The sequence below is a fragment of the Rhipicephalus microplus genome, chromosome X, assembly GCF_043290135.1.
Source record: "Rhipicephalus microplus isolate Deutch F79 chromosome X, USDA_Rmic, whole genome shotgun sequence".
Classification (NCBI taxonomy): Eukaryota; Metazoa; Arthropoda; class Arachnida; order Ixodida; family Ixodidae; genus Rhipicephalus; species Rhipicephalus microplus.
The window spans coordinates 35,144,536-35,172,266 of record NC_134710.1 but is presented as its reverse complement, the minus strand read 5'-3'; the positions used below and the strand labels follow the sequence as shown (position 1 = coordinate 35,172,266).

The following is a 27,731-nucleotide window of genomic DNA, read 5'->3' as shown; positions in this document are numbered from 1 at the left end:
CCAAGATGTACAATCCTCCCCACCGCGAGATAAGGGTGCGCGAGTGAACATCCACCCTCTTTGCAGCGCACAGTACGCGAGAGTTACGAGAGCGTGCGCCGCCACGTCGTGACAATCTGGTAACGTGCGCTCATTGTGCCATCTTGCTAGTAATGCTGAAAACATGATAGTTCCCCCCGAGATGCCCGTCAGCAGTGGTAAATGGTAGATATAAAAAGCTTGCCGTTTGAACGTTAAAGGAGGTGCTTCTTTGTGGCTCAGTGGTTAACGCCTTGCACTCACGATTCAGAGATCCCAAGTTCGATTTCGTGCGTCGGAATCTTTTTCTGGATTATTTTTCTTTCTTGCATTTACATATATATATATATATATATATACACACACACACACACGGTGAGTGATGTAAACAACAATGTCGACAGCTATGTTGACACTGACGAGGGCGGCAAAGTCCAGCTGAGAGTGTCCATATAATTGCTGTCGGAATAAAAAATAATCCTACCCTTGTGAAGATTGTGTTCCACATGAGCTCAAAGCAAGGCTTCAATGAGTAGTTTTAGCTCTATTGTTCATGGAAACAATGCTAATTAATTTAGATTAACTTCAGAACTAATTGACTTGTCTAATTAATTTAGATTAACTTCAGAACTAATTGACTTGTCTTAAAATAAGTGCATATTTGGAATCTGTGAAGCAAACTAGAGAAGTCTGTGTAGTTTTATTAAATTTTGTAAAGGAAATCTTGGCTTTTAAAAACCCACTTGCCCTGTTGCTGTTTCCTGCAAGTGTGCAACCTTGTCTTCAAGCTCCAGATATCTTCGAGTTTTCAACTCGTAGAAACTTTTACTAGTTTACTAGCAACTGAAGGTCGTCCCCTCTCCCCCCCCCCCCCCCCCTTTTCGGGTACAGGCTTCAGGAACGCAAAAAAAAAAGTCACGATGCAGCTATCTTGCAGCCATTTTCTGTGTGTAAAATAAATTTCCTTTGACGTAAGCTTTCATAATGAAAGAGATACATCACCATTTCCACTTCATTAGGAAGAGATATGCCACACACAAATCGTAGTTGAGTATGAAATGAAGCTGTCCGAACTCAAAACAAAATGTGCTCTTCATCTTTTCTTGGTGATGGCACAGCATGAACGTGGCTTTTGTTGTGTACTCAATTGTAATGCTCAAACTGTTTTTTAAGTTGCGTTATCAGAAAGAAGATGCCAGTAGGTTAGAGTAAATAGGGTAACTTAGCTACAGCCTGTGAAATCTAATGTGCTTTAGGAGTAAAGGACGAAGTAATGCAAACAAATAAAAGAGAATTTATTGCACCTTCTGTGGAGTAATAGACACTTTTTACAATTACAAAGCTAGCTTTCTCACAATACAGTTAGTATAACTAATGGCCAACAGCATGTTCAAGTGCAGTTTGCTTGCGCTATGACGTGGGAAATGTGCACTCAGCATATTTATAAAAACATGGATTATCGACAAGTCCCTGCATGTGCAACTAAAACCTCACATTCGTTTGAAGCACAACAGGTGCCGCCATAAGTAAAGTAAATATGCAGTGCAGGGTAGTGCACTTGTTGATTATGAAAAGGGTCTATCCAGCTTGCTGAATTACACAATCAGTGTAGCATGATCATGAAACTTGTTGCAAAATTGAGGGCCTCTGTCAACAGCCTTTAGGTCTGGGTAGGGTATCTGTCAGTTCATTATACTTGTTGTTTCCATAGATGATTAATAGTTAAGCCATTTTTTTGCTAAGGCATTTCATTAGTGGTGGTAGTGGTGGTCAAGTACTGAATTGTGACAGATGATAATTAGTTCTTAACTTACAAAATTTTGTTAGCTAATAAGTGCAACAGGCTGGAAAATTGAGAGAAAAAAGCCCAGTCTTTGTAAAAGCCATATTAACCTCTGGGTCTTAAAAGTACTATTTATTTACAATGCCACTAAGGGCCCTCATTCAAGTGTATTTATAAGGGAAGGGAGGGGGCACAAAAAAGCATACCTGCACTTTAAACACGAGTAGTACTAGAACTTTTTTGATAATTTTTACAGAAGAAACTGAAAACATAGCCGGAGCATGAAATATAGAGGCAACTATGACCTCATGTAATAAACACACATGAAGAATCCATAATAAAAATATATGATCGAGGGGTATACTCAGTAATTCTTGGAAGTCACAAAGCACTTGATACACGATAAATTAATGTGCACATATTATAACACAAAGTAATAACTAATCTGCTAGTTCTGCTTTTTACAATAATATTTGAACAGATGGTAAATTAACTTCAGTTGCTGTATGTGGTTGTGAATTACTCTACTCAATTATGGTGCGTGAAATGAATAATCTTATGTGCAAAGAATGACTGGCATGCTATACTTAATACTTCATGATGGCCACTGCATGGGGTGGCATAAGGATTACTGTATATTATGTAGTTCACAAAATCTATGGGACACAATAGAGATCTTTTTTGTGTTCCATCGAATTCATGCACTATACAATCTACAGTCATGCTTTACCAACACGCCCAGTCTTCAACCTTACAAAAGGACTAATCATGATGTCTGGAAAATAAGCTTAGGCAATCAAACTGGCATTGACATGACGGTGGTTACAACTTGACACATTGTCTAACATTTAAGAGGCTGGCAAAGCTCATGTAATCTGAATAGATGAAGCAAGCAGCATGATTTGAGAGAGATTCAACGTTGCGGATGATGTATGCTTGGTCGGGATCCCGTATGGTGGAAGCGTGTTCACTTTTGGGGTTTGTCAGCATTATATTAGATTTTATCAAGTATGAAGCTATGTGCTTGTGGTTGCACTTTAGACCGAATGCTCTGTTAGCTGGTGGTAGGACGGTGTTAATATGGTAATGCCAAATTAAATCAGACTGCAGATAAATTACACTCACCTAGGTGACATTGTACTTATTTATTGCAACAATAATTTCGTATGTAATGGCAAATCTTCGATCATTAAAGCACGCCCCTCATATAACTGTGGAAAAGGTTATGTATACTTATTTTGACCAATTACAAACCAACATATAGCCAGTATAATATTGTCTGAGATGTCTGATGAAATGTACTATCTATAGAGATAGCTGTTACTGTGCATGAAGAAAGCAGCAAGTTCTGAATGTTTTCCGTTGCCATTATTACTTAAAGGACATTTCTGTTCACTAAATGCCCCACACATCTGATTAAAAAATAATTACAGATGTTTACTGTGCTGTTAGCACTTTACTTTTATTCCTTGTTGTGCATGTATAGTATAAGTCCTAGTATGTGTAGGGTAAATTGAACCAGCTAGTGACCGGAAGAAACAGTTGCACAGAGTGAAAAAAGTCATTTGTAGTGTCATTTTATTTTGAACTTCTGGCAGTATAGGAGCAAGTAGCTGATTGGCATATTTGTTTCTTTTTTTCAGTGACGGTGTCTGATTTGCAAGGTATCGAGGACATTGGTGTTGGCCAGCTGAATGGTGGAAGACGCATTGATTATGTCCTTCAAGAAAAGCCCATAGAGAGCTTCAATGAGTACCTGTTTGCTTTGGCTAGCCATGCCTGCTACTGGCAAGTATTAATCTTCTTGCTTCCTTCAAGTGTCTTGGCCACTTGGTGCAAGCTGCAAAAAGATTGAACATTGTTACACAATACTTCATGTGATGATGATAATGAAACGATGAAATTTGCACGTAAAGATACAACAAATAGTTACAACAAAGTTACAACAAGATACAACAAAGATGCAACTCGGGATTTGCACAACCCCTTGCAATCCTTGAATATCTCGTGAACTCCTTGTAATCCTTAAAAATCAGTGAAAAATCAATAAACAGGGGTTGTGTCATGGCTATAACAGAACTGTTCTAGCCTTGAGAAAGAAAAGTCCGCTTGTCGAAACATTGGCTCGACACAACACCTGTTTATGGATTTTTCATTGCAAGCTTCCATTTTCATCTTCCTACCATTTTTGAAAATGCTGTGGAATTTGTTCCACTATAAAAGAAAATAACAACATATTTTTGCAAGTCATTCTCATTTCAAAGGCCCCTTTCACTTATGAATGACCACGAAAACGAGCTGTGTTGACTAAAAGACGTCCGTTAGTCACTGTTTTGAATCGCACAGCCGTTACAGTGTCTGGAAATTAATATATATTGGAAATCGAATCTAATCCAAGGCATATCGCTTAGTTGGGCTATGGTTCCTAAGTCTGGCTATAATCTGCCGTCTTAGCACTGTCTCGAGCTAGGCCATATCTGCCCCGTTAAAGGCGGCACTGCGATTCATCAGAGCGAGTGCCGTGGAAGTGGCGCAGGTGGAATCAGCGGTGCATTGTGTCTTTTCATTTAATATTGTGCTCCAGCGTGGAAGACTCCTTTTAATGCTGTTTGTGCGGGGAGGGTGCAATCCCAGTCGCGACCAGACAAAAGAGGAGACACACATCGTGTCTCACTTAAATCCATCCATTGTCCAGCACAGTTTCGTAGCGCAGTGTACTAAGTGGTTGACGACAGCAGGCATCACTTTTTGTGCCACCACGACACCCACGCTCGGCATTCTAAGGAGTACTATTTCATCCGTCAAGCTTGTGTGCTCTATTTCTCTTAGTGCATTGTATGTTTGCTTTGAAAAGATGCCAGGCGAAAAGTGCAGGTTCTAGCCTGCATGACTGAATTATACAGAATGTGGTAACTTGGTGCGATCGGAATCGTGCGATCCTTATCCAGCAAAATTCACAATATTTCAGAAGACGGTCGACATTGCAATGATGGGGGAATTCGCCTTGAAGAGCCATCAGAAAGGCACGAAACACCAATCCTAGTGGTAGGTGAGGGTGCTCTTATGTCGTAAGTTATGTGCGAGCGGCAAACCTGACATCCGAGGTGACTTGTCAGTGTGAAATCATGGCAACTTCCTCTCGAACTGCAACACTTGGTGAAGACTGCAGAAAGCATGATTTCATGATAGAAGCAGAAATATAGTGGACGATGAAAGTTGCATCATCGCATCTATCGCACTAGTGCATCCATTTCGAATATATTTCAAACGATGTTTTCAGACAGTGAAATTGCACAGAGCTTCACCTGTTCTGAGTAGAAGTGTGCATACACCACGTGCAACAGTCTGCGCCCATTTTTCACTTCAATGACAAATGATAGAAAAGTCTAAGCATTTTGTTGTACATTTTGAAGAAACCTTGAATGAATATACCTGCAAAGAAAGCAACTTGATGTGGAACTACTGTGATGTGGCAACCAGATATCTCATTTCAGCATTTTTGGGTCACAGCACAGTAGACAACCTCTTGCAGAAGTTGACGAAAGCACCCGCATCCTTTCCTCTGAGCAAGATTGCGCAGCTCTCGATGGACGGCCCCAATGTCAGCTGTAGCTGAAAGTTATTCTTGATCTTTAATTGACAACAAGCTTCTTTCTGAGCACAAGAGAGATATTGTGTGTGCACATTATATTCAGTTCTGCCAAGAATAATGGCATGAACTAAAAAAAATTAGAGATTGTGAATGCCTTGGTGTTCTCTTTGTGCGCCTTATGAAGCATGACCCGTCGTTTTCAATCTTATGGGAAGTGCTAAAGGTCCTTTTCTTGCTTAGCGATGAACAGGCTTCAGAAGAACAATGTTTCTGTGTCAACTAGCTGATCATGGTTGAAAATATGGCAGAGCTCTTGTATATCTCCCAACATGTCATCTCCAAGGCCGTGAAAACCCACGGTGGGCTGTTTATTGTTCCACTTTCGAAAGAAGTGAAATCATCAGTGCACCAAGCCAGGCATACATATGTGTTACGAATGGAAGAACAGAAGAAGCAAGTTGTGGTACAGCGGGTAAGCTTGAAAACAAAAGGACTCAAGCTCGAGCTACAGAGCATGCAAAAGAAGAAGCCAATTAAAAATAAAAAACTCTGGAGAGTGCTCGCTGGAGTAAGCAGACCAGTTTTTGGAAGATGCCAAAGCAAAAAATGACATGTCTTTTCAAGGCCTACAGGTTTTTCCAAACAGCTCCAGAAAAGAGGCAGAGGTAGCTGCTCTTTACAAACGTTATCAATGTGAAAGCACAGCTTCTTTCTTCAGTCAATAATGTGCAAAGATAATATTAAGTCAACAATTTTTGAATTTTTTCTTTTTGCATTTTTGAAATCCTTGAAAAGACCTTAAATTTATAGCAAAATATTGTGTGTGAACCCTGGTTATACTCTTTTATTCATCATTTCATAAGTAAAAACAATCCAGGGTCATAATCCTGGCAGAGATGCTAGGTATTGATACCCTGAGATCTTGCAGCAGATCTATCTTACATATTAGCGGCACCACTGATTTGTTACGGCAACATTTATGCATGCTGCTCGTCATGTAATCTCATTGTTCTTAAAGGGCCAGTAAACAAGCTGCAACATGTTTTTATTCCTTTTAAACAAGCTCTCGAATTCGTTCAGAAGGCCGCAGCAATCACATTTTGAGACTATCATACAGTTGCACGCCTTACAAGTGCCACGTATTAAGAAATAATTATTATGTCCCTCTCCTCTGCCTGATCAGTCCCTTTCTCCTACGAAGTGCACAATGTTGTTCATGGGCAACATTTGTGCTGACCTCATTTATTGGTCTTCTGCTCTATGAAACTGTGCTGTGGCCCTTTCGGTGATGCAGTTCTGGCAGCGCAGTTGTTGCGGCTGTTGCGTGTTTGCTTGCATCGTCAGTGCTGTTCTGTAGCAGCCAGCAGTCATACTGATTAAGCTTGCAGGGACACGAAGGTCCACGAAGTTGAGCACCACCAGAGCAACGAAGAAATTGTTCACTGTATTTCAATGCTTTGTAATCAGCTGACATATAGTGTTTATTCACAACAGACGTTCGTGGTGCCAATAGCAGGTACAGTCACTATACTTGCATTGCTGTGAGCTACAACGCCGCCTTGCTTCCTCTTATGTCGAACGAAACTAGCCGAAACGCAACACAATAAGTGCCTTGCACAATGCTTCCTCACTGCGTCATCTGTGAGAAACTGCCATGACAAACATTGGCCACAACACACAAAGAAAGCACCACTCATTTGTTGGCTGTGCACCTATGACATGACGTCGAGTTGCATCATCGATGCTGGCCACGGCTGGACTCGACTCTCGCCTCCACTCTCCCTTCCGGCCTTTGCAATGCACCAAGAGTGAAAAAACTTTTTCCTAGCAAGTTGCTGTGCGGCTTACCACATGAGGGCGCCACCACCTCATTGTATCCGTGGGGGCTTAGAGGCTGTACGTGTTCTCCCACTGCATTTTGCTGTTATAATTTTTTTAGTGGCGCCTGCTTTAATTGGCTACATTCTTGGGTCAGCAACGTCCATCCTACTTGCAAACTGGTGCCCACGACGTGGGTGTAGACTGCACTACTCAGAAAAAGCTATTTAAGAGTATTGACCTGTTCGATTTTCTAACACACATGCAGCCGGTTGCTTGAACGTGAGTTTTCAGATAGCCCAGGCATCATTGCGGGAAAGTTTGTCCAAATACCTTATGAATTTTAAATGGGTAAAACTGTGACATTGGCATGAAAATACTAGGAAGCACGTTTACCCGTTGAACATAGAAAATATGAATGCTCATCACCGTTCAGATATTGTACACCCCAAGTGAGTGCAGTGTACCGTATTTACTCGCATAATTTGCACGATTTTTTTTTGCGATTTTGGGGCTCCAAGAAGGGGGTGTGCAAATTATGCAGGGATTTCGTGAACACATACGACATGATGCGCAACAGTCCTAATGTGTACAGTACATTCACTAAAAATAATAAATTGATGCACAAATGAAGTGTTCTTGCTAATTAAACAGAATTAACACGTACTTTAACCAGTCCGGTGCGGTCACGCGCGGTCTAGTTGGAATCGCTGATCGAAAGTTCAGATTGAAACCGATCGTCGCGGCCGCTGTCACCAACCTCCCAAAGCGCATCGTCCTCGGTTCTGTTGAGCCCGTTCGAATGCCCCTTTTTCTTTTTTAAGCTATTTTCTACAATGCTGGGAGAAACTAGGTCCCACGACACAGCGATACCAAAGGACCCAAGCATTCGCATATAATTGAAGAGGTCTTTTTTTTTTTTTTTAATGCCCCGCAGCGGTGGTCTAGTGGCTAAGGTACTCGGCTGCTGACCCGCAGGTCGCGGGTTCAAATCCTGGCTGCGGCGGCTGCATTTCCGATGGAGGCGGAAATGTCGTAGGCCCATGTGCTCAGGTTTGTGTGCACGTTAAAGAACCCCAGGTGGTCGAAATTTCCGGAGCCTTCCACTACGGCGTCTCTCATAATCAAATGGTGGTTTTGGGACGTTAAACCCCACAAATCAGTCAATCGAGGTCTTTTTTAATGGCAGAAAACTTGTATGAAAACTTGTAGAAAACCACCATATTATTATGAGAGACGTCGTAGTGGAGGGCTCCGGAAATTTCGACCACCTGGGGTTCTTTAACGTGCACCCAAATCTGAGCATATGAGCCTACAGCATTTTCGCGTCCATCGAAAATGCAGCCGCCGCAATCGGGATTAAATCGCGCGACCTGCGGGTCAGCAGCCGAGTACCTTAGCCACTAGACCACCACGGCGGGGCTGCACAAAGAGAACAAAAGTGCTATGCACTATCCAAATCTCATGTCCTGGGCACTTTTGAAAGCCATCTTTCATGAACAAACATTCACAAAATGCTGCAAGTTCTCATTGCACATTGTATAATCGTCCATATTTAGCTGCCTAGAATATGTCGCCAAGTCCTGCTGACCCGCAGGTCGCGGGATCGAATCCCGGCTACGGCGTTTCTCATAATCATATGGTGGTTTTGGAACGTTAAACCCCACATATCAATCAATTATGTTGGCAAGTCACAGAAGCCGCATAGCTGGTGTGATTGCTGACATGTTTCTCAGGCTACTACTAACAAACCACATCAACATGGTAACGGAAAGAAATTATAAACGTCTCATTTACCTGCAAAAGTAATTTAGAAAGTGTTTTAGCGTTAAATCTATGTGACGTGAACGTTGTCGGCACCCAAATGTACAAGAATACTCTGTATCGATCAAGAATAAGCAGTTTGTCCCTGTAAGATTTCAAGTTTTGTTGCCTCTTCACAGCCTCCGTACCTCTCATAACCCGAGCTGCGTTTGTTGAGGCTTTCATTTTCTGTGAGTAATGTCAGGCATTCAATTATTGTGGGTGTTGGCTAAACACTCCCTTTTCATTATTTCCGCGTTGTCTGCTACCGAGACGCCGGGCAGAGGCCGTACGCCGTTACATGTCAGACTATAATGTTGACTACTGGCATTGAAAATAAAAATTAAGCTTAAAAATTTCAGACAACATGCATCTGGTAGCCAGTGTTATGCACATATTCCTCATATGTGGCCCACTGTAGTGCGTCCTTGAACGTACGTTGCGAGGCGGTCGGTGACCTGGCAGGGCCACCACAGAGCTGCAGGGGTAGGCAGCAGTGCTCATCATTTCAAAGGCTGTTAGGGAGTTGAGTCTGGCCGTGTGCAAGCGTAGTTGTGATGATAGGCTATGTAGGCCTTTTCTTCTGGGCAATGGAGAAGGGTGGCGAGGTCGAGTGGGTATATAAAACCGGCTGAAAATTATGTCCCCTGTAACTTTTTTATTAATGCGCTAATTCATGAAATTCCAGTGGCAGCACGCTCACATCAGAGAAGTGTGCAGTTATTTCATCACAAATTTGGACTGCGAGATTGCTTACTGGCCCTTTAAGCATATCATAGGCCTTCTATCGTGTATTATAATAGGTTCAGAGTGAAATAATCTTTAGAAAATTCACTACGCAGCATTCTATTTCATGCTGTACACTCTCTCTATTATATGTTGTTCCAAGAAACATGGCAGTACTCTTCATCGAAGCCGAGCTGTTGTAGTGCACACCAGAGCATAAGTTGACATGCAAAGTAATATGGATTCTGCATTTCTAGGAAGGCTGCCAATAGTGTGCTTCGGATCCATTTGGAGATTTTAATGCACAGAGTTAAAATAAAGAAGTCTTCAGTGCATTTACCAGTATTAAAGGCCATTCTTCTAAAAACTAAGATGATGCAGAAGCTGTTACTTCATTTCACTTGAGCGCTAGCTCTGCTCATTTACAAAGCATATTCATGGTGATTCACACTCTGCATGCTCCAAAGGTAATTGGAAGAAGCCAAGGTGAATCTGAATTACTACCATTAATTTACTATACCATTAAATGATGCGTTTGCTTGGCAAGGCTGGAAAAAGTATGAATTACTTGATCTTATAATTTCGACCAGCAAGTTGAAGCAACAAGGTATTACTATATTTTTGCTGTGAGACGTGTATCAATTATCATTGCACAGGTTTGGAAATGCAGTCTCCATAGATAAAAGAAAATTAATGATCATAATTACATTTTATTTTCAAGTCATATGATGGATGGATGCAGTATAAAGTGTAGGTACGGTAATGGCGGATTGAAACTCGAAAATTTAGGGCTAAGTAATGCACATAGTACTTTCATTTCCACAGTCTTCAGTTTGGGTCATATTGGCATAATTCGACTGAAATGCTTAGATTAGAGCCAACATTATCTCTAATGGCCAGGTGCTCAGCAATATAATGTGGTCATCTCAAGGGATTGTATTTACCAGTACAGAGAACGTTCATTGCATTTCAATCTGTGAGCACTGTACACCTGTAGCGAGATTACTGTTTGTATAAATTGTTAAGACTACTTGTCTTTGTCTTTTCCATAGGGAGTCTGAAGACACAGTGCTGCTAATATTGAAAGAACTCTATGCCTTGCAAGGATTTGCACCACAGCTGGCTACTAGTCGCTCTGCTTCTCAACCCAAGATGCAATTGTACAACCCAGCTGCACTACTGGGTAACACCAGTGTAGCTATGCCACCACCTCCTACGAGTCTGCAGTCACCACCAAACAGTACCACTACCGCCAGTGGTGTACCACCCTTACCCCCCGACGGACTGAACGCCCCACCCCCATTGCAGGGATTTGTGCGCATGTCTCCTCTCACTCGAAAATAGGTGCTTTCCCACTTCCCTGGCAATGCCCAAGCAGATACGTTCGGCTGCACAAGTAGCACCCAGCCAGCAGTACTCCTCCAGTCTTTCGTTGACAGCCTTGTGCTGTCAGACTCCCGTAGCTTGTTTTTAAGGGGCAGCGCAGTGAACCTGCACTTTTATGGTAATTTTGGAAATAGCTGTGCTCTTGGAACAATGAACCACTTGCATGGGCAACAGGCATCGTTACGTGCTTGACACGGCACTTGAGCCGGAAGAGGCAATTACAGTGCATTGTGCAATTCAAAAATTTTAGCATGAAGTCCTAAAAGTTGTTCAGTGAACCCTGGCATGAAAAGTTCTAATAGCCAGTATTGAACTGGCCTCCAAAGAAATTGACCAATAAATGAAATCACAATTAATTTTGGTTGCAGCATAAATGGAAACTGCAATTTTTTATTGTTAAAGTTATGTGATTTTTTATTTTAGTGCAATAAACTTCACACTTTTCCACACATAACATATTTTCAATATTTAATAAATGGGGTGGTTTGCACAAGATGCATTGAATCAAAACTGAGGTTTCGCAAATATTTTTCTGGCAAGTTTTTTTTGTCTGACTTTATTCAATAATGCAGGACTTTTGTTGTAAGCTACAAATACATTGATTTTGTCCAACTTGAAGATCATATTCCAGGGCCTCCATACAATAAAGTGCTGCACTATTCCTACCAGGCATTAGTGTTTGCAGGGTCAGAAGCAAGTGTAAAATATTTAATCTTAAATCCTGCACTTTTTCTAGTGGGGTATACTACCACAAGAAAATTTTTAGTGGTACAGTATCAACTAATTTGAAGCATGAAAGAAGCAGTGCAGATGCGAGAAAAAAAAATCGCAGCTCAGTATGAAGTGGACAAAGAAACGAGCCATAAAACAGAGATGTCATAATTGTTTGAATCGTGTTACGTGGTTTTTTTCCTCTGCAGTTTCATTTTACTGTGCACCTTCTAGCCGAAGGACACCTTTTTTTTTTAACAGTGTCCTATTGGTTCAGTGTATTGAGGTGCATTAATCTATCACACTTTACTTGTTATGTTGTACTATGCTTATGAGCTTATGGTGTACATGGCAGATCGAAGTGAGCAATTGTTTGGCTTATACAGTTTCATTAAAAAGGATTGCTGTTTAAACACGTCATATGGTCACTGAGTGTACATGTGCCAGTTTCTGCGGGTTGGACTTGCCATTGTACAAGAAAACCTTTCTAGCCCTATCCATGCTTTATACGCATTTCTTACAGTAAACCATTTTGGAATTAAGGTAATGACTGTTTTGCAACTTTGCACCTGGCACAATAGCCAAGCCTGCATTCATGGTTAGCTTCACCTTTTAGTAGGGAGTAAACCAGACTTTAGTGACATCTTGATGCATTAGCCTATATAAGTAAACAGTTTCTGAAAAGCCATCAAATGCAGTGGAAAGTAAGGTTTACTAATGGGGTACATTCACTTCTTACTTTTATATAGACTTCACGGAAGAACTTTTTACCAGCATTCAAGGTAGTGGTGGCTTTTGCATAAAAGTACTACCATATAATTTCTCGAAACCATTCATGTAATGAACACAAAATTTTCACAGAATTGTTCAAGGTGTTTAAATTAAGTTCATTACATAATGGCTTTGATATTTTCAACTGTAACCTGGAATAAGCATATGAACCTGAGATGGCATTTATAAGAACTTTTAGAGTGCTGTAAGCCATATGAAAGATATTTTCACACTTAGTTCTATGTACATAATGTGGATGTGTTCCGTGTACTTTAAAAGGGTTTTAAGCATGCTACGGTAAGTCCTGTTCTGCTCTTAGCTTGCCTTGTCTAGAAAGAATTTGTTGAAAGTGCCTTGTGGCAAACTGTGTGAAAGTGCACAAATAAATTGCAATTTGAACAGTGTGCGTGTTTATTTGGCAGTTTTTCATCATATTGCTCAGTTTCTTATATAATACAATTCTGGAATGCCTCCCATGAAAATCCAGCGTAAAATTCTGTAAATATGCACAATCTAGGGTAAATAAGGCACTTCGTGGTTTCAAGGATACTTGTAGCTGTTCTGAAACATTCGCAATATAAGCAGTAAACATTAGAAGCTGCTTCAGCAACAAGACAACATACAAGTGTGAATATCTGTCATCAGCTGAACATAACACCAGGAATATTCCTGACTTTGGACTTAGCACATTCATGGAAGTAGCCAGTACCCTATTCTAGAAGGCTACAATCACTAGTGGTCTTAAGATGTACACAAGGCCTTGCATAGCATGTCCTTGCATGTTGATCTGAAATAAAAGAGAGAGATCAAGGTTAGTGTGCAAGTTAATGTTTGACATTTAAATGCACTTTCACCTAAGGCTGTCAGAAAACTTGGTAAACTAAGGAAGTCATTGCAGTGAGATCACTCGAAGAGGGGAAAACACGGGATGCCTCACTTGGCACCATTTAATGTGTTTGTCATGGTGAAAGCTTTTAACAGCACAAAAAGTTGCTGTGCGCTCTGGTTAGAGCTTCCCTCATTTTCCTACTATTGACCAACTGAAGATAGTGTGTATGTAGGCCATTGTTGACCATTTAATGCCTCAATTATGAAACTGTTGAATAAAATTGTTTCCATTTTCCAGCTTTAAATATAACCTTGAAATGATTCCACTCTTAAACTATCTAAAATGCAACTTTAATGCATACTTTTATGTATGTCGCCTATTCTCCATATGCCACAGAAGTGAAGACCTTGCAAAACGTACTTCGCAACTACGTGATATGTCGTGTGCCACACTCTTGGGTGCATACACACCAAATAAACAAAATTATTAAAGAACTTACATCAACCAGGCGAGAAAGAACGAAGTGAAAGTTGTTGCACGTGCTTCGCACTCTCCACTGTCAGTTACAAAACAATTAGTTCAAACATAGAATACTTTGGATGAGAAGGCACTAGATTTTCCATGCTGAAAGCTACGTTCCTTGTGAGTACTTGACAGCCGGCATTAAAGACGGCATGCATTTCGCGACTTGCTTGCTCGGAAGTTTTTCTGTGTATCGCAAATTTGCGACACTCGGCAGTAAAGGGTTAACTATCTATGACATGCAATAAAGGTTTTCAAAATTCAGCAGCAACAAGTCTCCTTAATGAAAGAATATGTACCCACTTTTAGAGTGAACACGCAAACTTGAAGTTTGGCTTAGCAGAGCAACAGTGCACCCTTGCATCAAATCAAAATTTGTGTTGGTGCATTGTGGCTTCATTGTTGCACTTTTTTTGGTGAGATAAACTTAAATAGCAGTAGTATGCAGATGGGCCTATCATGCCTGCCTATCACAGTTGCCAGATGCTATCGAGCTAACAAGCAAGTAATCATCACTAAATAAGCCCAGACAAGCGGTGCGACTTTCAAAAGGAAGCCCTAAAGAAAGGAAAATTTTGTCTATTTCCCATTCTTGAAATATTTCTAATAAGGAAATTTCACTTGAGTATGCATATGAGTTAAAGAATCACTAATTATTTTGCACAGTAAAAATATACGCAAACATCAATGAAAACACATTTTACATCATACAAAAATGGTGCGTAAAGACAAAGGTCTTGTGAAAAAAGGACACAGACTGTCTTTCACTAATCCTCGTTTTTTGTGCTGTATTTATGTGAAGTATGTAGTACCATAACACCCAAGCAACGATTTTAGCAACATAGTTACATTGTCTCCAGGGTAGTCGTCATTAGGTTGAATGCTCAATTAATGTTACTTAATTTCCCCAATGTCTGTATTACTTCAACACTCATCTGTTCGTAGTCATCGACAAATGCACTATTTGTGAATGTTATCACTGAACTAACTATACTTGCTAAAAAAAAGCAACAAGCGACTCGACGAAAAAAGAAGCCCGAATTCACTTAATATAAGCTGAATTGGCAACTCTGCCGCCCATGCATGGCACTGTGGATTACCTGCCCTCAAGCGAATGATCTGTATTGACAGCAGCAAAACCTCTCAACATTCATGGAGAACGAATTGGCTTGCTTCTTTAATAACTGCTGGTGATGTTAATAAAAGGCAAACAATTTTCAAGTAAGATTATTGTTTACTGGCATCGATGCCCTTAGCAGGGCCACAAAATGGTGAAACCGTCTGCTTTTTATTGTAATGAAAGAAGTTCTAAGTAATGCAAATGTGGTGCACTCAAACAATTTAGTTCATGAAGTAAGGCCATGTCTCTGTGTGGCCGCACTGTTCCAACACTTCATTGTCAAGAATCGCCTGCGAAGTCGCATCATTTCGCGAGACGCATCGTTGTTTATATTCCAATAACGAAAGTTAAGTTTTTAAATACTGTGCTCTTGGTATACTATAAGAAATTAATATAGCAAAGCTTCACTTAAACTTGAAGGGGCTCCAGGAAAGTGCATGTTAAAGTAAAAGTTTGGGGAACTGAAATAGCTGTGCTATAGCTAGTTATCACAAGCTGATGGAAACATTAGGTGTTCAATTGAATTTTCAACCAATTTATTTGTAATGCTTCTCATTTGCATGTGAATTTGTCTACTGAGGATCTTGTGAAGAATGTAGTATTCTTCCGCTACACTTGTGCTCTTAAGACTGCAGTGATTATAGATTGAGTTATTGTATCCAAGCTCTAGTGAACATTCTTTGCCACAACAGTCTGTGGGACAGAAAATGACTCCAGTTTCTGACTCCAGATATAGTTTTTCCAGAGACATGTGCTCAACGTTTGGCACTAAGATAACTAGCATGCAGTTGTAGCGTTGCAAATATGCAGGCAACCAATCGAGCTCAAAGCCAATGGGGCCCACTTTTGGTCATGTGGTAATGAAGCGCTCTCATCGGAGCAAAATCTAGGCCTATGCTATTACCTCCGGTGGCATGCTGTTGGGAGTCGACCATGCAGGGTATGCTACAAAAAGTAGGGTTGTTCTAGTTGAAGTGGACAACATGACTGGCGAGGCATTGGATGGTGTGATTGAAAATGTTAGAAGTACTAAAACATGCTGTGTACTAAATTTCGTTAAATTGAAGTGAGTTACTATTGAGTTTAATTGCACTTCCATGAGAACTTTAAAAAATTAGTACAACTGAATAGTTTATCCGGCATTTGTTCAACGACACTTAACTGAACGCATGCACTAGCTCATATATTTTGCAAATTACTGTAGCTGCCTACTTTTTTCCGCTTAAGAAAATACTAAATGTTAAAATTGAAAATTGGTAACACTCTCAAATCTGAGCTTTAAGCTAATCACTGCAGGAACATTACTATCCAGAACATACCGAAAGTGGAGCGCTAAGAACTTTGCCTGCAGTATTTCGTACAAAGAACCGAATTCCCACTGTTTTCGAGCACTATTCAGAAGTTTCTTTTTACCATGGATGAACGGAGAACGAGCCCATCTCGAAAAATTCAAAAGGCACACCAGGTGTTGGAAACCGAAAAGGGTTCTTCGGTGCCAGCGCTAACAAGCTGTAATGTGCAGTTTTTATTTGCGAATATTTAAGATTGCGCTGCACCCATCTACTCCTTCCGGAGTGAGTGGCAAAGCCACGAGCGAAGACTTCCATAGCCCCTTTCAAACCACTTGCCTTGTTCGTCTTCACGCTGCAGACTTGTTACTTCCCCAGTACGCTTCCATAATGATCACCGTACTGTTGGTTAGCGATGGACCAACCAGGGGATACATTTGGGACATGTATGTGCACAGCCAACTGAATAGACGAAAAACGGGGGGGGGGGGGGGGGGAATGCGCTTTAGTACAAATGCACCTGTTTGTATTCCCTACCCGGAGTCACATGACGAGCGTCATATTGATACAGGAGCGTAAGAAATAATTAAAAACTTACAAGAGGTAGCAACATATCGACGTCGTAACGATCATGGCCTGAATGAGGCTGCAAGTGAAATTTGACAGTTGTATCGGTTAGCGAAAAGACTTCGCGGCGCAAAGCGGTGTGCAGTGTTCCATCAGTGACCAACTCACCTGCGATGCGAGCCTTTCCGAATGAACCAAGGCACTATGGCACCGACGACAACCCAGAAAACACTTACGATAGAAACGGCAGCTACGTCTGCTCCCATTTTAAAGCCGGATCAAAACGTGAACAATGTGTCGAATACTGTCACTAAGCTTCGTAGATTTCGCTCGTGGTGTGCGTACGCTTACTAGGGCGTCATTCCGTCGACGCTCCCCGCTTGGACCGGAAACATCGGCCCCTGCAGCCGGAAGTAGGCGCTCCGGCAGCACCACCGTACGGAAAATATACTCTATGCGGTGATTGTTTACGCTTTCGCAAAAAGTGTTTTAATCCAAGGCACAGTGGTCCCAGCGATACCCAGCCATTGGTTTCTTGCGTTATTTTGTGCTTCATCCGCTTCTGTTTGCCGAAGAGCCGCACGGTCTGTCTCATTCGTGACTAGCCCGAGTAACCACAAAATTGTTGTACGGAACTCTATATCTAGAGGCTAGCCATCCGAACGCATCAGACTTTCGCTTGGTGGGTGTTTTTGGTCTGTCGTGTACAGAACTTTAACTTTCGCTGAGAAGGCGTGCGCAAGATTCTCCAGAGAGGGGGAGGGGGGGGGAGTGCTATTAGCACTCTTTTTCCCTGGTCCTCGACCGCTATTATTGTCCAAATCCTGCATCGCCATAACACCCTGTACGCTAAACGATCAGTCTAAAGCTTTATTGACCTTTTTTACGGAGAGGAGGATTTCCTCCATTCTGAGCTGTTGCACGAGAGTACGAAAGCCACCGTCACAGTCTCGGCAGTGCATTTCTTGGGGGGTCACGCGCGCTAACAACCATGCTAATAACAGCCCAGAGAGGATTATGGCGGCACCCAGAACGCCTTGAGTGAAAAGGTCTATATCAGGCTAGAGTTACTGTATATGCTACCTTTAGGTAGCATATACAGTATGCTACTTAAAGGTAGCATGCTACCTAAATGTAACATATACTGTAACTCTATATCAGACAGACTTTGCGCGCCCCCTTCGTTGTTTAACATGGACTTCCTTCATGTTTTCTAAGAAAGGGGGAGGGGGCGTCCATGCCCTAAGCGCGCGGGTTGCGAGTCCGGGCTATGCCGCCCTCACGGAAGTACAATTTCGTGGTAGTTTTTAAATGGCACTTTGGACCCCAAAATATTTTACTCAGTATAATGGATTTTACAATTTAATATAGAATGAAATAATTCCGAGCGCAGTCATCATTTCGTTATATTTTCAGCCGATATCAAAACACTTGCTAAATTGACTGTGAAAGCGTGTGTTAGCCAGCCATCATTTTCATTCTTAGTGCATCATTTAGGCAGTGTCAGTCCCTAGTAGGTGTTTGCGTCAGCTGGTGTAAACTGTATGGGGTCAACACATCGTGTGGGATAAACTGTGAACGGCAGTTTTGCTAAGATTACTGCTAGTGCAAAACAAGTATGGTGCATATCATAGATGCAAGCATTGTGCTATTTTGCGACACTGTAATAAATCTTGTATCTGAACACCTCAGCATAGGGTCCTTGCTGCATGCAACACTGAAAATGAACCAGCAGCATGTTAAGGAGAGAGTTACTTGGCCATTTAAAAAACTATCGCTTCAAGAAAAGTTGCTGGAACATGAAATGACTTTTGAGTATCAAGAACATGCTCATTTTGTAACAGCAGAGTTAAAATATTGTGTTTCGATACATATGCCATTCAGAAATGGTCAAATAAGAGCTTATGATAGAAGTGCTGAGTGCATCATCATTTATGAAACACATTAAGTATTATAGTAGAATTTAGGGTGCTCGTGTGGTTCTTTCTAAGTCTCTCTTTTTGCGCTAAATTCTACTATGATGCTGAACTAACTCGGCCGAAAAGCCACTCTTCCGAAATGTAAAGCGTGTGCCATTAGGTGCACATTGAGTAAAGTTAAATATAAGACATTGTTTTAAAGGAGTGCAGACATAGTGAAATTGTTCAAACAAAAATTGCTTCACCAAAATTGAGAAAAATTTGCAGGTTGTCTTAAGGTGAGGCAATCTCATTAATTAAAAATGAAGCCGTGATGAGGTATTGCAAGATCCTTGCATAATTATTGCAGCCTAGCTGCTCTAGAATCGTACGCTCTCACCATTGGCACCTCTTATCTCTTATAATAAACATGAAATGAATATTTGGCAAATTCTAATGGTGAATAGTGAAATCAATTAAATTGATTATGAATCAATAAGAAAACACTAATCTACCTAAAATTCAAAATATTCATGCATCTCTGGTATACTGACATGTTTAAAATGGTTATCACAGGTGCCTCAAAATAAACCATACAGAAGTTGCTAGTAATAGATTTTACATGACGTCACGGGTGCAGCTTTTTAACAAGCAGGTACTAAACTGAACATTATGGCTATGATGATGTTAGTGTTAGTGACTTCCTTGTTATAACTATAGAACCCACAAGTCGTATACCATAAACATTCACACAATCTCAAGAATGCAGCTTTCTAATGAGCTGGTACTACTACATGGCACAAAAAAATGCAGGCCATCCATTGCAGCCTAAGGCTTATTTTATTGGTACGCAAGTCAATTTAATGACATGAAGGAATAAATATATTATTAATTGTGACTAGAATCATGGCATAAAGTTGGTCAGAAAGTGCAAGCCCTATACGAGAGCATGCAAGAAAAACGGGATAGAGGGGGGGAGGGTCACATGACATATACTGCTACACACCGACACTAACAATAGAAAATATCAGGTACAAAGCAACAGAACAGGAAAAGGAACAAAACAGGGTCTATGAATCTCAATTTGTTGACACTCTGAACATGAACTGTGTCTCAATTCGTTCAGCTAAAGTGCAACCAAGTATGGCATGCAGGCATCAATGTGTGATGCAAGCAGTGAGGTTTGGACAACAACAATACTTATCTGGTGAAAATCATGTAAACCGTTTTTCTTCATCACTGGGAACTGCATGTACAGTCGTGGACAAATGAAACCTGAGCAACAAATTACTAACTAGAGCGCCTTTCGTAAGCGAGAACACAAGAGCACAATCCTGGACAAGCCAGAAAGTGTTTGGGCCTCACACTAAAGTAGGTTTGAGATTGGGCTGGTTGGTAAACGTATCTCACATGCGCACAAATGTACCGCAAATCATGTACCTCACACTAAATATGCTAGTTGAAATCATGCCATTATTAAGTATACGACCACAAACAAAAATTAACAAGCATATTTTAGCTAGCCCGAACTTGTTCATATTTAATTTGTCCATGAATGCTGATTGACAGCTGGGAGCTATTGACAGCTATAATCTCTACAATTATAGTTATGTAATGAGCCAAAATCAAGCTTTGAAAACCTGAGAAATAATGTACATAAGGAGGACACAGCAAAATTACCAATTTTGGCTCTTCCCATGCAATAAGAGATAGACATATTAAATAAACACAGTAGAAGATGGCACGATCTGTCGAGTACACAGAATACTATCCACTGTAACATTTTTTTGCAAAGGAAGTGTTTAAAAATGCAATAATTTTTTTTTCTCCACTACACAGTACTGATGTGCACTAACTTCTGAAACCATGAGTAAAGCAGCTTAGGAAGCTGTTTTGGAAAAAGAAAGAGAACTGGCACAGAAAAACAAAATGGAACAGTTGTGGTACGCAGGATGCATTATACCCATAGAGTATTCTAATAATAATAACTGTTGGGGTTTCACATTCTCATAGAGCACTGATCCTAAACATCTGATATAATACACAATGGTGCAGCTTAAATCCTGGAAATGAATGAAGCAGAAGACATTTTCAGGCCAGCAGGTAAGTGATTCCCATATAGCTTTCTACATCCATTCATGTCGCATAATGATGACAGTTTTGTTGCTCAGAAGGGGTCCCATCAGAGGATTCATCTGCGCCATGTATGCACACAGCCAGCTGAAAGCAAAAAAATATGGCATCAGTTTCTACGAGTAATAATTTATGCAGGTTAACAAAACAGATGCAACTCACAATGTATAGCAGAGGGCAGCTGTAGTGACAATCATTGTCTGGATTAGCCTGCAACCAAAATGTTAAAACCAGTAAGACACACAAAGACTTCCATGAGAATCATGAGCAAGACTGCAATATTATTGTGGTAGTGATGACTGATTCATTTTAAAGAAGCTTGTGCTGTACAAAAATGATGGCCAATAATTTCGTAATGACTATAGGTGGGTGTCAAACTGGTAGTGGGGGAGGACAGTCATGAGAAAGAGAAAAGATGCCTACCCCAGCTTTCTCCTTTCACACCAATGCATCTAGGTAATCTTCTAGCTGATTATTAGGAAGGAAAAGATATATAAATGATATGTGAAGGCTTGAACTGAGCGCACTTTTTATGCCAGTATGTTTCATTTTGCAATTCAGTGGTAGCACTTTTACGAATATATCGTGAGGGGTGCACAGTCAGAACAAGTGTGTTTGAAAAAATAAGCGAGGTTATTTGATGAACACATAATGATCTTTGAAAAGAACTTGAACTGTTGAACTTCCATGTACAAAACATTGCTTGCAACACACTTAGTACAAGGCACAAGTGTAAATCTTCCCTTTATAATAATATTCATAGCAATGAGCTGCACTGACAGAAAATAAAACACACCTGAATTCAATAACAAATCACTCATGCATTTTGTAGATCATTTTATACCCACTCCTTGAGTCGGATAGGTCAAAATACTGTAATGTTAATATGTAAATTAAAAAAAATATGGTGAGTATGAAAATTCAGAAATAAACTGAAAAATAAATATGAGAACTGAACTCGATTTGGCGGAGAGGAGTTTATATTTAGAGTTCAAATCTCGCTGCCAGAATGAATCTTGGATTTCCGTGCAAACCTTTCAGTCGCTGCGACCAAGAGTCGAAGCTAGTGGTGAGCAAGGATAATTGCGAGCGAGCGTGTACTTTACGTATTGCTACGGCGTCTTCTTGACTTACATAATTTTCTTTACCAAGCTTTCAGAAAGCGGTTAATATCACACTAATTTGTTACTGACTGGCGCCGATAGTCACCGCAGCATCAGATGTCTTTTCCAAAACCACGACATGGTTACGAGAAACGCCGTAGTTAAGGGATCGGAAAATTTTGACCACATGGTGTTCTTGCGCCTCAATTTTAGCAGGCGAGCCTCAAGCGTTTTACCTGCATCTAAAATGCCGCCGTCTAGTCTCTACGACGAAACTGCATGGTCGAAACGACGTCTAGTCTCTACGACGAATCTAGTCTCTACGACGAAACTGCATGGTCGAAACGTTGATGGATGCCTTCACCAATGCGCCCTACTGTTTTCCCCCGTGAAATGCTCACACTCGCAACAAACGACTGCCAGAGAATCGAGTGAGTTAAGACAGTTAAAGATGCGTGAACTGTACCACCACCGAGATATTCTAGACTGGTCGAAAGAAATGTAGCACAGCAGTTGGCGACTGCCTTGACGACATAAAGACGTCTTAACGCAAGCACTGTCGAAAATGCAACCGACACAATTTACATGCACTCAATAAGTAATGTAAAATACAAGGAACATGCACATCCGCAAAACGTGTGGCTGAAGAACTTGCCCGCGGTTGTTTCCCTTCGGCACAAACCACGGAATCACGCCGCCCACACTCAGCCAGAAAAGTGTGAATAGGGTGACCGGCGTTGCTGAAGCGCCCATGCTGCAGCTTTATCCTCTATATTTTTTATACTTTACTTCACGTAGTTTCGCCAGCAGCCTTACAAATACAGAGGAATTTTGTGAATACACTGCAGCAAGTTCACGGACTGGCTTGTTTACATAATTCTGTGGTTATGTACAGTGCACTGCTCCTGCCCCTATGGCTTTTCCGCAAGACACACAGCACAACTAATTTTACGGTTTTTAGCTAAGCCAAGCCAGTGACATATTGCGAGCTTCGCAGTCACGCCGTAAAACGTCGCCAACATCAAAACAACGACAGCGCGTCTTTTGCGTAAGTAAACGCTTTTTGTCAAACAAATAAACTTAAGACATAAAAATAAACAACTTTCTTGTTATTTTTAGGTAAAAATATTACAAGCCAGTTTAAATGCTTAAATAATTGTTCGCGAAACGGGAGTTGCTAAGCGCGGGAGCAGACGACAGTAGCGGATGACTCGTATGCGGGAGCATCAGCCGGCGCAGTCGCAGCAAGCTGCATCAGTTCATGATGGCATCGAATTATCACGCATATTGCTGCGCAAAATGGTGCAGCAGCTCCGCAAAGAATGGTGTGAAGCACTTCTTCAGGGTTCCTACAGACAACAGGTACGTTCATCCACGTCATTTCGTATGAATGCCGCTGACTAGTTGGAGGCGAGCCAGAACGCGCGCCATTCAGCAACGAAGCCGTAACGTGAATCCGTGAAAAATAAGTTTTATCGTTATCAGCGACATCAATATGTAAGTTTTCTTCGATCTTTGTCCGCACAGTTTATGACAAATAAAATTGCAACAAGTATTTGGTTGCCCGCGAAGGATCTACTGCGCAATACTTTGGCCGGTCATTATATTCGCTATTGCGCTCTTTACAGAGAGCCTCGTGATAGAATAGGTGAACTTAACGCCAGGCGTGAGAAGCGTAGGTAACCTGGGCGTAGTTACATTATTAGCTTCAGCGTATCTATAGGTATGTATATAACGAGGTCGCGATTCTCTCCAAATCTCCTTACTGAGCGCTGCAGCAAGTTCGCAGCAGTCTGAGGCGACGCGAAATAAGTATGTACGAACTTGGAATTGTCGATTTTAGAAACAGTCAGGTTGTAGTATCGCGAATAAACGGAAACAGACTAAACACATGCGCTCTCCCATAGTTGTATCGTCCGCGCCCTCCTGGTGCTTGCATAGAGAGCGGCAAGGTTCCTTTTGGCGTTGCATAAGTGGTTGCCAGACTGGAAGGGTAGTTGTTGCCAGACTGTCGCTAAATTTGGCAGAAAAATTTTTCTTTTGTAGTTGTGGCTTCTTTGTAAGAGTTTGGTGCTATCCGCGGTGCATTTCTTGGCTGAAAATTTTTCTCCTGTAGTTGTGGCTTCTCCGTAAGAGTTTGGTGCTATCCGCGGTGCATTTTTTGGTTGAGCTCTCACCGATCGGCCCGCCGTCCTCGAACTCCTCTGACCGTCTTCCAGTCTTTTTCTTTCATATCAAACTTGGCCTCTCTCTCTATCACTTTTGATTGATTGATATGTGGGGTTTGACGTCCCAAAACCACCATATGATTATGAGAGACGCCGTAGTGGAGGGCTCCGGAAATTTAGATCACCTGGGGTTCTTTCACGTGCACCCAAATCTGAGCACACGGGCCTACAACATTTCTGCCTCCATCGGAAATGCAGCCGCCGCAGCCGGGATTCGATCCCTCTCTATCACTTTTAATCCCTTCTTATATCTTCCCTCGTGAGTAGAGTTACGATAATCACTTTGCATTTTTCTTATTTATACATCACTACCTTCACCCTCCACCCCCTGGCCCGGCCGCAATGTTTCCCCGAAATCAAATTCTTCGTGTACATCTCCCTGGCGAAAGAACTGAAACTCTTCCATGTTTTTTCACCTCTTGATGTGTCATACACAATATCTCTGTCTCACAAACACCAGGGGCATACTCTAGCAAAAATGCCAGTAGAGAAATCTATTGGTCCTATGGAGAAATCTTATTTGGTCTATAAGAGCTGTATTGGGACTTTATAGGTTTCTTTTTAATTCTATTGGCACCAATAAAAACCAATTGACCCTATCTATTTGTCACCAATAAGACCTATTGGTTGTACCTATTTGTCACCTATAGAACCAATAGACACGTATTGGCACTATTAGGGTTCAATAGGAGACACCTATTTGTCTCCTATAGGACCAATAAACATGTATTATTACGCATAGGCAACAGCTATTTGTGCGTATTGGTACCAATAGCCTCTGATAGGCGAGACGGATTTGCCGTCTATAGAACCAATAAATAGCAGCTATTTGTCATTTATAAAACCAGCAGCTGTGAATTGCCACCAGAATCAAATAATTGTGGTGTTACATGCATGCGTATTAAATGGTCATCCACATGTACATCACTTAGTAGTGAATCTAATGGAAAGGGAGTTTTTGATTGGCTCAATATGTGAGCAAAGTGACAACTAGCTGTTATTTTCATACGTGGTGTTTCAAAAACATTGCACCCACATTTTTTCCATAAGTGTCCCCAATATAATTTCACACCTGTGAATTTGAGTAATCTCACAATGTACTCAACATTATGATTATTACACTTGTGGGATAAGACAGCAAAAATTAAGGTTCAACTTACCATAAGAGTTGAAAAAAGAGCGTCGCTGTAGCTAATATGTTTCAGCAAGAAAACTCGATGTTCATGTAAAGGCAGCAGCGTACTGCTTACTTTCGAAGAGCATGCAAACGGAGGAGGGGAGGGAATAGGCTAATAACAAAATGAGCGAAGCCGAAGTGTACGGTATAAACTTAATTGTCCTCCATGTACAGTGTACTCCATGCGCCTGGCCAAGCTCTACAAACATGGTGACCACGGCGTCTTATGCATGGAGGAATGGTCTTATGTGTTCTTTTATGTGACACAGCACAGTGCTAGGGAATAAAACAGAAACTGACCTCCTTCAGTTACAAATGTTCTGGTATTCTAGTTCCCTGTATTTTAGCACACGGTCTGCCAGAATAAATGACAACTTCAACATTTCGCACTGGTGCGCTGCTTAGTCTAATCATCGCAGCACCTTAAACCCGTATTCGGAAACCAACCTTGGCCCTACCTCACGTTTTCCTCAAGTTCCTGTACTCACTACTTGCATTATATGGCCACAGAAATGCTAACAGGGTTAAAGATAACAAGATTGGTTCATGCATACTGGCCTACTTTGTTCATCAAGTGCAATAAAGGCTTAAAAACAATAAGGAAAACCTGAAGTAAGGTTTAGGTTGGTTTCTGAATACGGGCTTTAGAGGACACCAAAAGAACTGTGGATGTGGACAGTTTCAGCGCGTTTTACCTAGCAGAGCGCGCTCCAAACTTAAGGGAAAAAAAAAAACCGAAAAAAAAACGACCTCAGAGCTTCTACTCCGTATAATATGAGACCCCAGGCTCTAAAAGCCTTACCCTTGAAAACATGACCTCCGAGATTTGCACGCGCCCAAGGTGAGCTTGCACACACGGAAGGTGTTATGTGGTGACACGATGAGAGAGAAAACTCTGCTGAGTACTCCTACGGTGTTCTATCACAGAATGCTTGCAGACGTGTGGCGCGAGCTGGTGCAGCTGACCACGTATGGCACTCGCACCACGGCCTGACCAGAGTAGAGCTACTGTATATGCTACCTAAATGCAGGTAGCATATACATAAACTCTAGACCAAAGAGAACGCGCGCGCACGCAAGTCCAGCCGTGCTCGCACAAAGTTGCGTTTGCGACAGTGGAACCTAGGCATCTTAGTCCAACCCATCTAACTTGCTAAACAACGGGAGTTAGTTTGATATAGTGCAGAGTTCAATATAAACATTTCAGAGAATTTACTGTAGTCTAGATGAGACTTTCGGTGCGCAAGTTGGCTTCCCGGCACTTTTTCACAATACAAGAAAAAAAGGCAATAAACAGGAAAGTTATTAATTATGATTTGTTGTTGGGGGCACAGTCAGAGCCATAGTAAAGAATCACATAGACACCAAAAATGCAGAACTACAAAGCAGTTTTGTTTTTACACACATTGCAAACACATATCCGAAGGAGTCTGCAACACATATGCAATTGTCCAAATAAGGCTTTTGTAGCAACATTTTGCAACATTTATCATTGCAGAAACTGAGAGCAAATATAGCAGTGCTGTATGTATAACTTAAGTTGATATTAAAGGTGAGAAGGGTGTATTTCCATTTAATAATGTTCACTTAAGGTAGTATAATTAGATTAGGTTTCAAGCATTATTACTTAAACTGCTAATAATGTGTTATGAAATTAAATATTTAACCTCATACATTAAACACCACCACATAGGTCAGCAAAACATTTTCCTCAACCACACTCGGTCACTAATATGTTAATAAACAGGTCTAGCACGCCGACTCGCGCATCCGTCAGTGTAAAATGAGCTTTTAAAACACCAGCAGTATGCCACAATCGTTGCTCCACAATATTGCTGCATATTTAATTGGATGTATTCGTATTTCACCTGTTAAGACTCTTAAGAATGCTCAGTGCCGATTGCGACGCATTGTTCGAGAAACCGAATTCGCACTTGTTGAAGACCGTTCTGTTTGGTTAAGGCTCAGATGTTCAATGCTGCATGCATAAACGTCTATGATGCACACTGCAGATCACTTGGCTGATGCTCTGCTCGATGTTTCATTTTTTTTTTGGGCACAGGTTTGCCCAAATGAAAAAGTGCCAGGCCTGCACGGCATAGCCACAGTGCAAGCTGGAAGAGCGACCCACTGCACCATAAATCATAATTTTTGTGTAGTAAGAAAGAGTACACTATTCCATTATTTGCCATTTTTTTGTAGAAGCACGGTACGTGCTACACACTTATAAGGCATTGCGTACTTTGTTGATGCTCTG

The 27,731-nt window shown here is 41.2% G+C and overlaps 3 protein-coding genes across 7 annotated transcripts in view; 2 read left to right on the top strand and 1 right to left on the bottom strand.

The window, feature by feature from the left end:
- Positions 1-11,580, top strand: part of PAPLA1 (Phosphatidic Acid Phospholipase A1) — a 58,132-nt gene extending 46,552 nt beyond the window's left edge. For 2 of the 3 annotated variants that reach the window (XM_037426757.2, XM_037426756.2), the window contains 2 exons: positions 3,445-3,589; positions 10,793-11,580. In XM_037426757.2, coding sequence (XP_037282654.2) covers positions 3,445-3,589; positions 10,793-11,084 — 437 coding nt within the window. In that variant the 3' untranslated portion in view covers positions 11,085-11,580. Of the gene's footprint in view, positions 1-3,444; positions 3,594-10,792 lie in introns of all 3 variants that reach the window. The other variant, XM_075876197.1, reaches the window with a different exon arrangement.
- Positions 11,581-20,429: 8,849 nt separating this feature from the next.
- Positions 20,430-23,001, bottom strand: LOC119175787 (V-type proton ATPase subunit e 2). The gene is made up of 3 exons (XM_037426760.2): positions 22,725-23,001; positions 21,129-21,176; positions 20,430-21,053 (listed from the first exon to the last, which is right to left on the bottom strand). Exons 1-3 carry the CDS (start codon positions 22,820-22,822, stop codon positions 20,960-20,962), a joined length of 240 nt encoding a protein of 79 aa, XP_037282657.1. The 5' UTR covers positions 22,823-23,001; the 3' UTR covers positions 20,430-20,959.
- Positions 23,002-23,270: 269 nt separating this feature from the next.
- Positions 23,271-27,731, top strand: part of LOC119175781 (uncharacterized) — a 74,182-nt gene continuing 69,721 nt past the window's right edge. For all 3 annotated transcript variants that reach the window (XM_075876194.1, XM_075876193.1, XM_075876195.1), the window contains exon 1: positions 23,271-23,431. In XM_075876194.1, coding sequence (XP_075732309.1) covers positions 23,331-23,431 — 101 coding nt within the window. In that variant the 5' untranslated portion in view covers positions 23,271-23,330. The remainder of the gene's footprint in view (positions 23,432-27,731) is intronic.

Coding starts and splice junctions, on each gene's coding strand:
- LOC119175787 (XM_037426760.2), bottom strand. CDS start 22,822: ATGGGCGCTTCAGCAACGCCGGTCACCCTATTCACACTTTTCTGGCTG. Junction 21,177..22,724: donor CCGAAGGGAAACAACCGCGG/GCAAGTTCTTCA, acceptor TTTTGGTTGCAG/GCTAATCCAGACAATGATTG. Junction 21,054..21,128: donor GCTGCCCTCTGCTATACATT/GTGAGTTGCATC, acceptor TTTTGCTTTCAG/CTGGCTGTGTGCATACATGG.